Source organism: Paecilomyces variotii (genome assembly GCF_004022145.1).
Source record: "Paecilomyces variotii strain CBS 101075 chromosome Unknown C8Q69scaffold_1, whole genome shotgun sequence".
Taxonomy (NCBI): Eukaryota; Fungi; Ascomycota; class Eurotiomycetes; order Eurotiales; family Thermoascaceae; genus Paecilomyces; species Paecilomyces variotii.
Genome location: NW_021167140.1, coordinates 682,008 through 694,778, shown reverse-complemented (window position 1 = coordinate 694,778; position 12,771 = coordinate 682,008). Strand labels below are relative to the sequence as shown.

At 47.9% G+C, this 12,771-nt stretch overlaps 4 protein-coding genes across 4 annotated transcripts; 2 read left to right on the top strand and 2 right to left on the bottom strand.

Annotated features, from left to right (window-relative positions):
• The first annotated feature begins 664 nt into the window (after positions 1 to 664).
• Positions 665 to 1,676, top strand: C8Q69DRAFT_511616 (hypothetical protein). Its single transcript, XM_028633270.1, has 2 exons — positions 665 to 819; positions 946 to 1,676. The coding sequence occupies exons 1-2, from the start codon at positions 683 to 685 to the stop codon at positions 1,346 to 1,348; spliced, it is 540 nt and encodes a 179-aa protein (XP_028488689.1). The 5' UTR covers positions 665 to 682; the 3' UTR covers positions 1,349 to 1,676.
• Positions 1,677 to 1,984: 308 nt separating this feature from the next.
• On the bottom strand, positions 1,985 to 2,643 carry C8Q69DRAFT_523738 (hypothetical protein; the record flags this gene model as incomplete). Its single annotated transcript, XM_028633569.1, has 2 exons — positions 2,312 to 2,643; positions 1,985 to 2,258 (listed from the first exon to the last, which is right to left on the bottom strand). A coding segment is annotated over exon 2 (201 nt), but the record flags the coding sequence as incomplete, so codon positions are not given.
• A 4,204-nt stretch (positions 2,644 to 6,847) lies between these two features.
• Positions 6,848 to 9,057, top strand: C8Q69DRAFT_8934 (hypothetical protein). Its single transcript, XM_028634140.1, has one exon. The coding sequence runs from the start codon at positions 7,182 to 7,184 to the stop codon at positions 8,922 to 8,924; it is 1,743 nt and encodes a 580-aa protein (XP_028488687.1). The 5' UTR covers positions 6,848 to 7,181; the 3' UTR covers positions 8,925 to 9,057.
• Positions 9,058 to 11,311: 2,254 nt separating this feature from the next.
• C8Q69DRAFT_502585 (putative essential protein Yae1) lies at positions 11,312 to 12,079 on the bottom strand (the record flags this gene model as incomplete). The annotated part of the gene is made up of 1 exon (XM_028632407.1): positions 11,312 to 12,079. The coding sequence occupies one exon, from the start codon at positions 12,077 to 12,079 to the stop codon at positions 11,312 to 11,314; it is 768 nt and encodes a 255-aa protein (XP_028488686.1).
• Between the last annotated feature and the right edge of the window lie 692 nt (positions 12,080 to 12,771).

Genomic DNA, 12,771 nt, shown 5'->3' with positions numbered 1-12,771 from the left:
AGTAAATCTAGATCCCAAGAATCCAGCAGGTTCTTTGCCAAGAACCTAATACAAACGAATGATAAAACAGACCATAGATCCCAGACCGTTTTCCCGCGTGGCTCGGGCCATACACCGTTGACCCAATTGTGGCGTATTCGATCGACGCCCAATTGAGACCATGAAACAAATATGACTTTCAACTGATAAAATATGGTTTCTTGTTGCATTGCGAATAATTGGGCACTATGCTATTCAATTTGACCCGGTGAGCACGTCGCCCAGTAAGTAGGTATCGCACTCACAGCGCTAAGCCTGAAGGGAACGGACGTCATACTGTCCCTATCCAGCGATATCGATAGTATGCGCCTTACGTCTTGGCTCAGAGACATGGATACGAAAGTGGTGCCTCCATTGGATTCAAAAGTCGGGATTCATAGTCCCCTTCCATGTCAGCATAATTCGTAATAAGTAACCTAACCCAGTTAGCCAGCATCTGTCTACGCAACACGAGAAGAATAAGTAATGAGAGTCAGAAGAGCATGTTTGATAGTAATGCGTTACTGGTAAAGGAAAAGCTAAGACTGGGACTAAGGGGTAGAGTGAGTAATGATACTCCTCAGAGAAAATACAAAAAGAAAACCCCCGGCGAAACGCCATATTCATATTATATTGAACATTTGCGGGCATTGAAACTGATCTGATGAACATCAACACCAAGGCTAAGGTCAGCGGCCATCTCCCTGATAATGGTGGTCTTGAGAAATCTCTTGGTGGCGCAGAAATCATTGTCGTGACTGCTGGTATCACCCGCAAGCCCGGTATGACGAGAGGTGGAGGGTGACAGACGCGATTGGCCTTGTAGGGCAGAAACCTTAGGCCACATCTGTGACAGTACTTAGTTTCTAGATCTTTTTAAAGCATCGTGGCCTATTGCAGCGCACTTAGAATGTGCGCCACATATAGACAACGCTGTGATATGCCAATTTTCCCCCAGACTAACGCCAGCATCATCCGTGACATCTCCGAAGTTGCTGCGACTTGCCCTAATGCGACCTCTTGCGTGGTGACCAATCCCGTTAACTCGACCATCCCCGTTGCGGCCGAGGCTATGAAGAAGGCTGGTGTATTAGACCCCACGTGGTGTTATGAGCCTCGACGTTGTGCGTGCCTCTACATGCGTTGCGCAAGCTCTCGGTGGGAGTTGGTCCCGGTTATTGGCGGCCACAGCAGAGCCACCATTCTCTCTCTATATAGCCAAGCTCAGCATACTGTCAAGACTGAATTGGGAGAAACCGGGGCCATCAAAAAGTGTTCCCTATTGGTGACTAGTCAGAAAATGAGACGAAACTGCTTGAGGTTGATCTAAGTGACCTTAAGACGAACATTGCCAGTGGCGTTTCTTTTATATCCGCCTGAATTACATTGAGAACGCAGATAGAATTATATAGCACGCGCAGTCAACATGTTGAGCAGGAGTCAAGTGACTACCTTCCTCTTTCGGCCTGCTCATGTTCTGTAGCTGGTTTCCCATACAGATAGCCTCTCTCTCTCCGACTGCGCTCACTGACAGCTATCTCTTCGTTTTCACGACACCATACACTTGAGCTGTGTTCTCTATCCTGGCATACGATGACCAGCACATCATAATTGTTTTCTCTTTTTTTTTGTCAACTGAACTTCGATTATGGGTATATATGAAGAACACCTGACAATACCCGTCAACCCATGCCCTCTAGCAATGACAATAAATACTAAAAATATAAGCGCGCGATGTTGAAAATGAAAGTTACTCCATGTCCAAAAAGATCGTATCGAGCCTCGCATTCGCGTATGACGCCCAGGATATTCGACCACCCATTTTATTGGAAAAAAAAAAGGAAACCCAAAGAATCCAGAACGCAAGAAAACTATTCTTCAGACTTTGTACCCAATAGGATCACCCCATCATGGTACTTTCATCGAGGTCTCGATTCCCATTCGGCTTCCCCCGATGTGGTGATACTCGTTCTCCAGCCTCCAGCGCAGTTAAGTGTCTATATCTCAGCTGTGCCATGTAGTCGAGCTGGTCTTTCCCGGGAGTCGGAAAGCTACCGTTCCCGTCGTCGTTGGCGGAGAACATGCCGAAGACACTGCCTATGATGAGAGTCAAGCCGATCGCTCCGCAGATAACGAGTATAATGACGGCATTTTGACTGAGAGCCATTTTGGGAGGGTTGAAGGATTATTTATTAAGAAATTCGAAACGTGATTGAATGGTTTGAAACGAGTGTGTAGCGCTGTGAGAAGTTAGTCGGGTGACAAAGATCATGTTCATAGGAGGGAATCAAACCTAGAGCGAAAAGCGTCTCTGCGGTTTATTTGTGCGTAATGAGTGTGATAGCGACAGAGTATCTCTGTGATCTGAAAGATAGATACAATCGAGATAACTCCTTTATTCGCTTTAATGATCGTACATGTCTCCTGTGAACGACAGAATAGAGGGAAAGAAAGGAAAGAAAGGACGTCTAAGTCAACAGATAACGAGTGGGATGAACAAAAAGAAGAAAAGGAGACAGAATCGAACAGTTAATTATAATCAACCACTACATTAGGACGGCTCTATGGTACGAAACCTGAAAATGCCTAAAAGGAGTTCGCGGATCTTGGAAGGAAGACATATACCAAAAGGAGTTGGTTGCGGAGAAAGAAACTACAGATCCGGAGATCTAACTGGCCAGGAAAGCCAAGAAAAATTATCTAGCGTCTCCTGTTACAATCAGATTCGACTGGCCTCGACTCCAAATTGTAGACTATATTTTTAGGACGGGCGGCTAACTATCGCGTACGGGGTGTTCAAGAAGCAGTTTTGACACACGAACCTTTCTGGTTCAAGGATGGTGAACAAGCGCTGTCAAGACCTGTGATGTCAGGAACCGAACTGCCCAATGATACAGTGTGTAGCCCCTCTATCCTAACCATTTTCATCTAGTCGACAACAAAACTGAACCATTTGGGGCCACGAGCATGGTCAATGTGTGCTGTTCTCGAAATTATCGGGGGCCCGTCGATGCTGTTTGAATCAGGGAGAAAGGATGTCGCGCTCTTTTGAGGAATTGAACCCCTGGATTTAATGCAGGATCTGTGCGTTTAACTTCCAATCCTAAATTGATCATTAGCTTGTTGCGATATCCATACGAACCAATTCGGCCAGCAGCTTGTTGCGCTCTGTGTGTTCTTCTCAGAGATTATCGATCTTGACAAGTTCCAAGCTTCAAGGCCGTTGCGAGTGTTATAAATAACCTGTCTCTAATCATTAGTTATCACGGATTTCCTCGCCGGATCTCATAAATTAAGGCTTGTTGTAGATTAAGCTAGAGTAACTATCCGTGAAGAGGCCAATCACTAAAATTCATAAGTGGGACCCTTAGAAATATCAGGGGTAGGAGAACGTGTTGAGCCTCTTTCGACATTAAGCGACCGTAATTGCTTATTATTATTTAGTCTACTGTTTGTTTGTTTATTCTTTAGGTCTTCTATTTGCTTCATATGAAAAATTATCCCACATTCTGCATTCGGCCGGGCCTCTATATTTCCCATTCTGGAAATGTTTCTCGGAGGGGCGTGGTTATTGGTGCCATTTTGAATCACCACAATCCCCTCATCCTCCCACTAGTACGACCCTGATTTTTCTTCGATTATTCGCTGTCTCAGCACGGGTGCTTTCTTGTCAGGAACCCCCCCTTTAACGTTCTCTTTTTTCTAGCCACGCGGTTTGCGCGGCTATTCGGTGCTTATAACTGACGGAATAATCGCTCTCCTCTCGAGTCTTCTTGATTCTTGAGTTGTTTTCGTCGATTGCGTCCTCGACACTGTCAGTCATGTCGGCCACGTTTTGTAATCTCTTGCATCTCGCTGCTGTCACGTGGTCCGCATCAGGTGGTCGTTGCGCGCTCAGCCACTGATTCTGTCTGGGAATATAGATGACGATGGGCAGCTAGATAAGGAATCCTCGTATAGTGAGATGGCCGCAGAGAGACTAGTTTGTTCTGTAATGTGGGGGAGGGGCAGATATTATTCATGACGATTGACCACAGACTGCTGAGATTATATATATATATTTAGGAATAGCCTTCACGGGTCAATCGACGGCTTGATGAATAAACCACTAAAAGCGAAAATATAGTCAAATTGAGAATCCTTAGAGAAAACTCAGTTGGCGATTAACTGTTCGGCAATTTTTTAGTATAATCGTGGAAGCACCCTTATTGCTTCCATATACCTAGGTATATACCCCGACGGATACGATACCAACAATATATCTTTTTCCCCCAAACAACACATCACCCATAAAGGATATTCCAATTGCTAGCGCGCAACGAGTCTAATCATCATGATCTATACAATTAGAATGGCAGATGTGAAGCAAGAGACCAAGTCCCAGAGATGACAACGAGCACCATGGCTCAAGGCTGCCACCTACGATGCCACTAAATACATCGTTCCCAGGAAAGCTAGACTGGTAGTAAAAACGGAGCCCTTTTCGACTGCAACCCTCCCTGATCAGATAGACTCTAAAGGGCCATCAATATTGTCCCTCATAGTTGTTTCCTTGGAAGGGTGTCTCTCGCACACGGTCCCCTTATTTCAAGGATGCGCATCGACCCTTGGAGGGGTAGAAGGCCTAGCGGTAACCCTTGAAGTACAGTATATCCCTCTCAACGGGCCGTGTATACTCTAACTCACGTTGTCATGCCACGTTCGACCTCATACACGTTCAAAAGGTGAGCCAGAGATAAATAGTAACTCATCCCTTCGGTTTGAGAACGTCCAGGGGCCACCATAAAAGAGGATGCCCGTATGTATCTACCCCATCCATACTTAGGACGATGGTAGATACCCCAGTCTTCCCTTGAGCATTAAGTCAGAAACCTAGCTTTACACCTTCGTTTTGACATCGTCAAAGTTCAAGGGGGTGAGTACTAGCGGAAGATGGCTGGTCTTTGCTCACTAGACGTTGTCTGCCACCTGCTCTCTGACAACTCTCTTCAGGCCCCATCACTGTCCACAGCTGGCTTCGTAACGAGACATTTGAGCCCCTATCTTTCACAGGTCTTTCCTATTTCTATGATTTGGAATAATAACTACGTTACTATAGCAGCTTGAAGCCCCCGGGGTTCTCTTACCTGACAGCTCGGGAGCCCTAAGCCCTAGCGCCTTAAGTGGTGGCCCGCAGGGTCCAAAACAGGGACTTTGGAGCTTCCGCAGGGAACGGGGGAACATTATTACCTATTCTCTTGAATCTTCATCACCTCACCCGTTTGATGGACATCACACATCGGCGGTCTCGTTTGCTTCTGATATTCTTACCGACCCGCTCGTATATGCTAGAGCAGGGCAGATCTTGATGTACGCATAATACCCCCTGATTCAAAGCAGATTGAGTCGTGACTGCATGGTCGCGTTTGATGACTCTGCAAGCACGGCTGCCAATGATGATTAGCTGGAGCCTCGTCGCTGGTCTAGACTGAGCGAGCATCGTGGGCAGTCCCAGTATAGTATCTCAAATTCGAGGTTTCAGACTCTTGGGAACGGGGATTTTGCGTCCCGCAGTGCTGGGTTCTGAGGACATGTCAGATCTGATCTGGAGAGCGACTCTGCGACGAACAAGGATCACATACTATTTTAACCAGCAACGGGCTCCACGTCTCGCCAAAACTGGCGCTCCCTAGAGTACAGCTGGCCCATTCGCGAGGATAGGATCGATTCCGATTGAGGCGTTTACACTTGACTATTAATGAGATCCGTTTGAAGAACGATTATTCTCTTTTCTGCACCCACATAGTTACCATTTTGGGACTGCGACATCCTGGCTTCTGATCCAGCAGCCTAACTCCTCCAGTCTGCTCTCTTGCTCTCCTGTCCTGACTCGTTCTCCATGTAGATTAACCAGCCTACTGCAGCGGGGGAGCAGAAACGCCGTGCAGGTACCGCCCGCCAATTGGTGTTGGTAGTCGCCGCTGGAAACGCCTTGCTTTGCCGTCTCCACATCCGGAGTCGACATGTCAAGTCAACAACCAAGACCCGAGTCTACGGTCTTCTCACAGCAGCGAAACGAAGCGACTCGGGTCCGCCAAGTACCTGCTGTCGAAGCTGTGTGGAATTTTACTGAACGGAAGAAAAACCATGAAAAAGAAGCCGTCTGCTTTGGTGTACATCTACTTTGTGATAACAATGGTTGGAATGCGGGTTCAAGTGCACGGCAACCATAGTGACTTGCTGAATGCTCAAATGTTACTCTACAGTCTGCTTATGTCAAATGGTCGCTCGTTCCGAGCAGTCATCGAGAGATCGGCAGTTCTGACCCAGCAAGATGTCTGCCAGCATTAGTGGGTGATCGGGAACATCTCCCGTCTGTATAACGCAACGCGTCCTGGCATTCGATTCGTATATCACATTCTGACAATGGATATGGTACTCGAGAGCCACGATCGAGCCACAGATCTCTCTGCACAGCCATCCGATTCTTTTCTTCTCTGCTTCTGACTTGGTCATGCTAATTAGGTGTTCAGGGCGCGTTTTCTGAGCTTCAAAAAGAGTTCCTGGTGATTCACAGTATCTGGTCCGGTCTGTATAACTTTCAAGATCGAAAATTGGCCACTGCTACAAATCACTTAGGACTCGGCGTTTAATCGGCTCTGATGTCTCAATTGTTGTCCATGCAACAGCTGTCAATATTGATCTGTTTTGGTATCGTCTATTCCCCGCAGTCGTCCTACTGGCCAAAAGAGGCGCTCCGGATTGACATCCGGAGTACTCCTTGCTCCGACCCAAAGGGTCGGCTCCCCTGTTCCCATCCCCGTCAATAGGGATGGGACCTAATGTAAGGTCTAATAAGCCCTTACCGTCTGTGCGCTTTCGCGGTGGATCTCTGTTTACACTCTTTTTATGCATCGGCATGCATCTGGCCGCCCGTCAGCCACCAGCTCACTGGCTGCTCCCTTTCCTGTTTCATAGTCTCGACCTACTTTTTTTCTGGTCGGGTACTCTGTGTATAAACATCTCCATCCACCCTGGCAATAGCGTTCCTCGTCCCAATTCCAGAGCCCATTCTTCGCTTGAGAGCTGGCGACCCACGCGTCTCACACTACAGCTTTGATGTGCTTTCCGGATACCTCCCGTATCGTGTGTTGACATTTTTGTGTCCATTGGAATCCGAGCTCATGGCTGGCGGATACTCTCCCTTCCCAAGCACTTTGGACAATTCAGGAAGACCGCGGAGGCGGACACAGACAAAAGAAGACCAGCCACTGCCTCTCTTCCATCCCGGATCGAGGAACACCGGATCGACTGATCTTGGGAACCCCCCGAGACATCCTACGACTATCGAAGACCCCAACCTTGATCCTTTCTATCTGGAGCGTTCACTGGAGAACGTCACGTCTTGGGAATCACAAGAGAAGGAAAGTCGTGATGCTGGCAGCGAACTGTGCCAGAATGGGAAGTTCATGTCCTCGGACTTGAATCTGGACACCGCACCATTCCCTTCGTTTGGCAACAGTCAAGAGCGATTGCCTGCTCTAGCATATCAAACTCCGGAACTGGGAACACACTCCAGTTTTGAACACTCTCGTTATCCTTGCACAACCTCTCACCAATTTCCTTATCACCACTACGGACAACATTCTTTCAGCTCGGTACAGTCCGATGCGAGCGGAAATATACCGGACCTGACTCCAAGTAGTTCATTTTCATCGAACTATTCGGTTTCAAACTGCCCAGAAGCCGTGTTGAACGCGACCAAACAGCTTTGCCTGCACACTAACCGGGCAGAACGAACCGTTTCCGAGCCACCATATTTGTATATCAGCCCTGACCGCTCCTCCACAGGCGATAACGTTGATTCCTACGCTGCCACGGAACCCTCGACGCCTACTGGAACCATCACCCCTTACGACTTTCCTTACAACGACTCCTCAGATACTCTCATTATGCATTTCACTAACCCCGGGGCGCCTTCCGCCTCTTCGCTTCGCTCAAAGCCACTGCCATCACTGCCAAACTTATCGAGGGACTCTAATGGTCAGCATGCGACCAAGAAGGCCCACAGCCCATGTTTGAAGACGCAGATAGATCCCGCCCTTATATCTCCACCCTGCTTGATAGATCCTGTCACGATGGAACCACACGCCACGCCCTATGATCAAGCACTGTTCATTCCAGCAAACGAGTGTCCCAGTCCAGTCCCGAGCCCCGTAGCTTGTTCGCCTCCAATCACTCGTCAAGTGACTGGACACTCTACTAGGGCTCGACCATCTACATCGACATCAGAGGCCCATTGCGAACAGTCTGTATGGGAATCAGACTCGGATTCTGAATCCATAGGGCCGAAGTCACTCTCGCGCAGAAGGCCCATTGACACCCTGCGCAAAGTCCGAAGTCGTGTTCAACTCAAAGTAACCAAATCGACGACGAAGCTTGATGGTGAAGAGAATAGTGGACATGAGTCTGAGCGGTCCTCGGAGGAAGTGCCTCCAATGCCGACTCCCACATATCAACAGTTCCCGGAAGTGAAAACGGCTACCAACCAGAACTGGACACCAGAGCCTGTACGTGGATCAGTTGAACACACGCTTCGTCTTGTTGCGCCCTCTACTACATCACTTCCTCGCCCTTCTTCTTCTCGGGGTACCGGCCAGGAGAGCAACGGAAATGAGAAAATGTCTACTGTAGCGGCTATGCACACGCATCGTCCGCATAGGCTAGAAAGCGAACAGCGTCGTCATTTCCCTACACACGAGGCCATTTACGGCAAATGTCTGGAATCCCAGTCCACAATTGATCTCAATGCCGCGTTGTCATTGAGTCGTCCCGGATTGTTGAGACGCCTTTGCCGGTCATTCCGTGCTCTGAGCTGCCATCACGTCCACGAGGAGGACTGCTATGAAAAGACATTCAGACGATAAGTATCTTCGACTGACGACCTCACTCGATTATCGCAAACGGATGCATACTCTCGCATCCTTTTTATGTTCAGCCACAACGTCTTTCCTTACGATCAGTTCTTTCTCTAATCAATCTTTTTCGATATTCCATGCGCAACGAATAATGTCACCAGTCAAATGACTATGAATGAAGGATGAATCGGACCACCTTTGATGGCAGCGATGTGGAAGCCCATCTGTCCACAAGTGAAGCCGTAATGGTGCATTCGACTCGGCGCTATAAACGATGACACGTACGAACCATTTGATGAAGTCGACGCTGAGAAGACCATTTCACAATTTTCGGTCTCCTAATCTCTCTCTCTCACTCACTCTCTCTCGGTCTTTTATTATACTCTCTCTTATCATTTCCGCTATTGCAGTTAACATGCTGTCAACTTTCATTATTTCCTTCCTTGTCTTCTGTCGTTTTGTCTATTCTTATCTCTGACGATACAATCTTTCGTAACTCAGATCTCATTTCCTATTTTGACCTCTTTTGGAAAGGCGCAGAAGTCCGGTCTCATTTTCTCCTTGTTTTGAACCTCTCTTACTGGATACATGGATAGAGAAAAGCGAAGGTGTGGCATAGTCTAGAGGATCGGCGGTTAGATTGGTCCCACGGTGCCTCCGGCGACGGGACCGGACCTGGACAAATATCACATCTGAAGATAGCCAAACAGGCCCCTGTACGCTGCTTAGCGAAATCAGAAATACAAATCAAATTAATCATTTAAAAGAATTAGCTACGTTCATTTTAGATTGTTTACCTTGTATGTTTTTCTATCTAGATCAAGCACTGCATTGAGCCACTAGGATGCAAGGTCCACGGTTCCCTGATTCACATCGTTTAGTTACAGGGCATTGGCACTGGCGAGAAGGGAAGGGAAGAGAAGAGAAACCCTTACTACGCAAGACGCTAGATATTTCTAATCACTTGGGGTGGTATAATGTAATTTCCCATATTTCACAATCACGGTCCGTTCCGCGTTAGCAGTTATGTGCTTTTTAGACCCGCCTATAATTTGACACGAGCTTTACTTTCTTTCTGGGGTCAATCTCAGAAAAGAAAAGAAAAAAAAAAAAAAACAGAAAATTAACGGTTTCTGCTAGAAACCCGATTTCATTTCATATGTAGACCCTTACGTAGGATACGATTCTGCTCCTTCCATGATCAGCAGGAGCTTGATGTAACTAATAGCTGCAGTTCTCTTGCATGTTTCATGTCCGAGACGGAAGCTCGCTGTGCTGCGAGAAAGGTACATGTACCTTTAGGTTAGGGTCGGGTAGAATGCAGGTTGAAGCCGAGGCTGAAGAAGTAAAATAACGGTGTAAACAAAGCCAGTCCACATTGCTGATTTAAATTACTTGCATGCATTTAGTCTACATCGGATGTGCTCTTCTGTCTGGGATGAGAAGTGTTACTGTTGCCGGTTCTGTAGTTTTCCCTGTTTTTTCTTTTTTCTTTTTCTTTTCTTTTTTTTACTCACAGAGCCTGCAAGAGCGGTGGGAGAAGGGAAAAGAAACGAGATTGAAATGGATTGCATGCATATGTTTCATTATTTCATGCAAGATCTGGTTTAGTCGAGCCGAGGGCCACCGTCTGATCGGGACGCTTTACTTTTCTTTTTCCCTTCTCCGTTTTCTCCAGAAACCTTGGAACTGTCGCCCTGAGCCTAAATGGAGAATAGCTCCAGGATGAGGCGTTGGATAGTTAGCGGAGCTTGCTGCAGGCCCGCCTTGGTTTTTATTTACTTGCTTGTTGGTTATTTCTTTTTCTGGTGAGTAGAGCGGATGCGGAGGTCGGGAACGGGCCTTCTTCCCGCCTCCCCGCGGTGCCCCGTACGTAGGAGTCTCTGCAGACGCGGATTATTGGAGACTAGTTCCTGCAGAGGCACAGGTATGTATGTACATGTACGATGCGGCGCCGGACGCACAGGTTTATCGTTCATCGCTATCCTGCAGAATCATTGCTTTTTTCTTCTCTGGACCTCGTGGCGCTGAGGCTCATAGACGCAGGGTCGTCTGTGGCTGGTTTTTCCCGAGGAATGTGATAGACAGTGAACTGAATCTGGCCGCAGCTGCACGCTGTAACCGTGAGGAGTCCAGACAATCCTTCGGAGGTGATCCGATGAACGGTGAACGAGTTTTCTTCTTTCCTTTGTAAGCAGCTGCCATACTGCCGCACGAATCGCTCCTTGCGAGTGCGGTGAGATATCGAGATACGTAAACACCGCAATTTGGATCGATGTGGACTGTTGCGAATTCTGATTCCGCAGACGCAGATGAATGACTCGGCGTTTCTCTGAGTCAGAGAACCGGTGTGGTGTCGATGCAAGTTGTAGAACAGGAACCCCGGTTTCAGTAGTTCAACTCTGCTCTCCGCGGACCTCTTCTTCCTCCATCTCCAGAGACTCGAGATTTTCCTCCCAATTCGGGACCATGACTCTCTTCTCCCACTTCGAAACAACCGAGTCACCTTTCTTTGCAAGTCGGGTCTCTGGCTTCTCCTTCTCACCTCCTTCTCGGCCTTCATCTGCCTGGAGTCCTCCAAAGACAGCCTGCACGCTGAGTTCCTTGACTGCAGTCATGTAGATCCTCTTAGCCTGCTCTATCTTCTTCTTGCGCGCCTCTTTCTCTTCTTCACTTTCCTCAGAGACCTGTTTCCCAGCGCTGCTGCGTGCAGGCTTCTTCACCGGTCCAGACGACGACGCGCGCGTCTCTAATCCTCGCAGCACCCCTTCGAGTATCCCCAACACCGTTCCTACCCTCATACCTAACTGCGCTCCCACAGGAAACCCAGCATCGAACCCATCCTGAACAAATTGCCCCTTTGCAGCGGATACCCCATCGCGATACCCGGCAGTAACATGCTGACGACGGAGCGAGGGCAGATCAGATGGTTCAGCAGCAGTCGTCGATTCTGTTGTATTGTTTTGCTGTCGTGCATCACTACCATGACTTTCCCCGGGCGGCGAGGAACCGAAAATATCGTCTAGCGAGTTATCAGGCACAATATGCTCCTGCGTCGCTGTTTCTGCGTCGGATTGCGCGGATGTCATCGTCGTCGTTGGAGATGGCGGGGCAGAGTCGCCATCCGTGGGGGAATGCGTGGAGCTAGATGGCGATGCGGGCATTGTCGACTGGGGCTTTGTACGGAACTCTTTTTTTGATATGGGGACAACTCTGCTGTCCGTTTGTACGAAGGAGCGTGTAGGCTGCTCGTAAGGAGGTTTTGCTGAGTGAGCTTGTTTTGGAGAAGTGATAATTTTATCGCTGCGGAGATTACTTTTTTGAGGTGGGGCGAAGATTTTGGTCCGGAACCATTGATCAGTTTTGTATGAACGATGTCTACCCCCAACTAATATATTACACTGATAGAAAGCTGGTAATAGAGTATTCATTCTTGTCCCCATAGGATAAAAGTGAACTAAAATGTTTGTGTTTGGTAAGTAAGTCTGGGATTTTGTAGCTAGTATCTCGAGGGGTCTGTTTCAAGATAGTGTTTCGATATAGATCGATTGGTTTTCGACGGATTTCAACCTTCTTGATATCGCCAGAAAGGGTAAAAAGTTATCTATACTGGGTATTCCCATTATATGAATCATGTTTGCATGTAACCAGTGTTCTCAAGTCATGAGAAGTTACATCCAGCAGCACTTCTATGTCACCAGTTTTGACACTCTACCACCATTGTATACCCAACATTAGGTACCTCGCACCGCGAGGAGTGTGAACGACCTCGATATAACCCTGATAATATTAGTGCGGCTGCTTAACCTTCAGCATTCGCGCTCCATCTAGCTCTAGCCGTCCAGCCGTCTCACTT

Bases quoted from the DNA above. Each gene is read 5' to 3' on its own strand.
- C8Q69DRAFT_511616 (XM_028633270.1), top strand. From the start codon at position 683: ATGAACATCAACACCAAGGCTAAGGTCAGCGGCCATCTCCCTGATAAT. The intron at 820-945 runs GTGACAGACGCG...CGCCACATATAG, and splicing joins GGTATGACGAGAGGTGGAGG to ACAACGCTGTGATATGCCAA.
- C8Q69DRAFT_8934 (XM_028634140.1), top strand. From the start codon at position 7,182: ATGGCTGGCGGATACTCTCCCTTCCCAAGCACTTTGGACAATTCAGGA.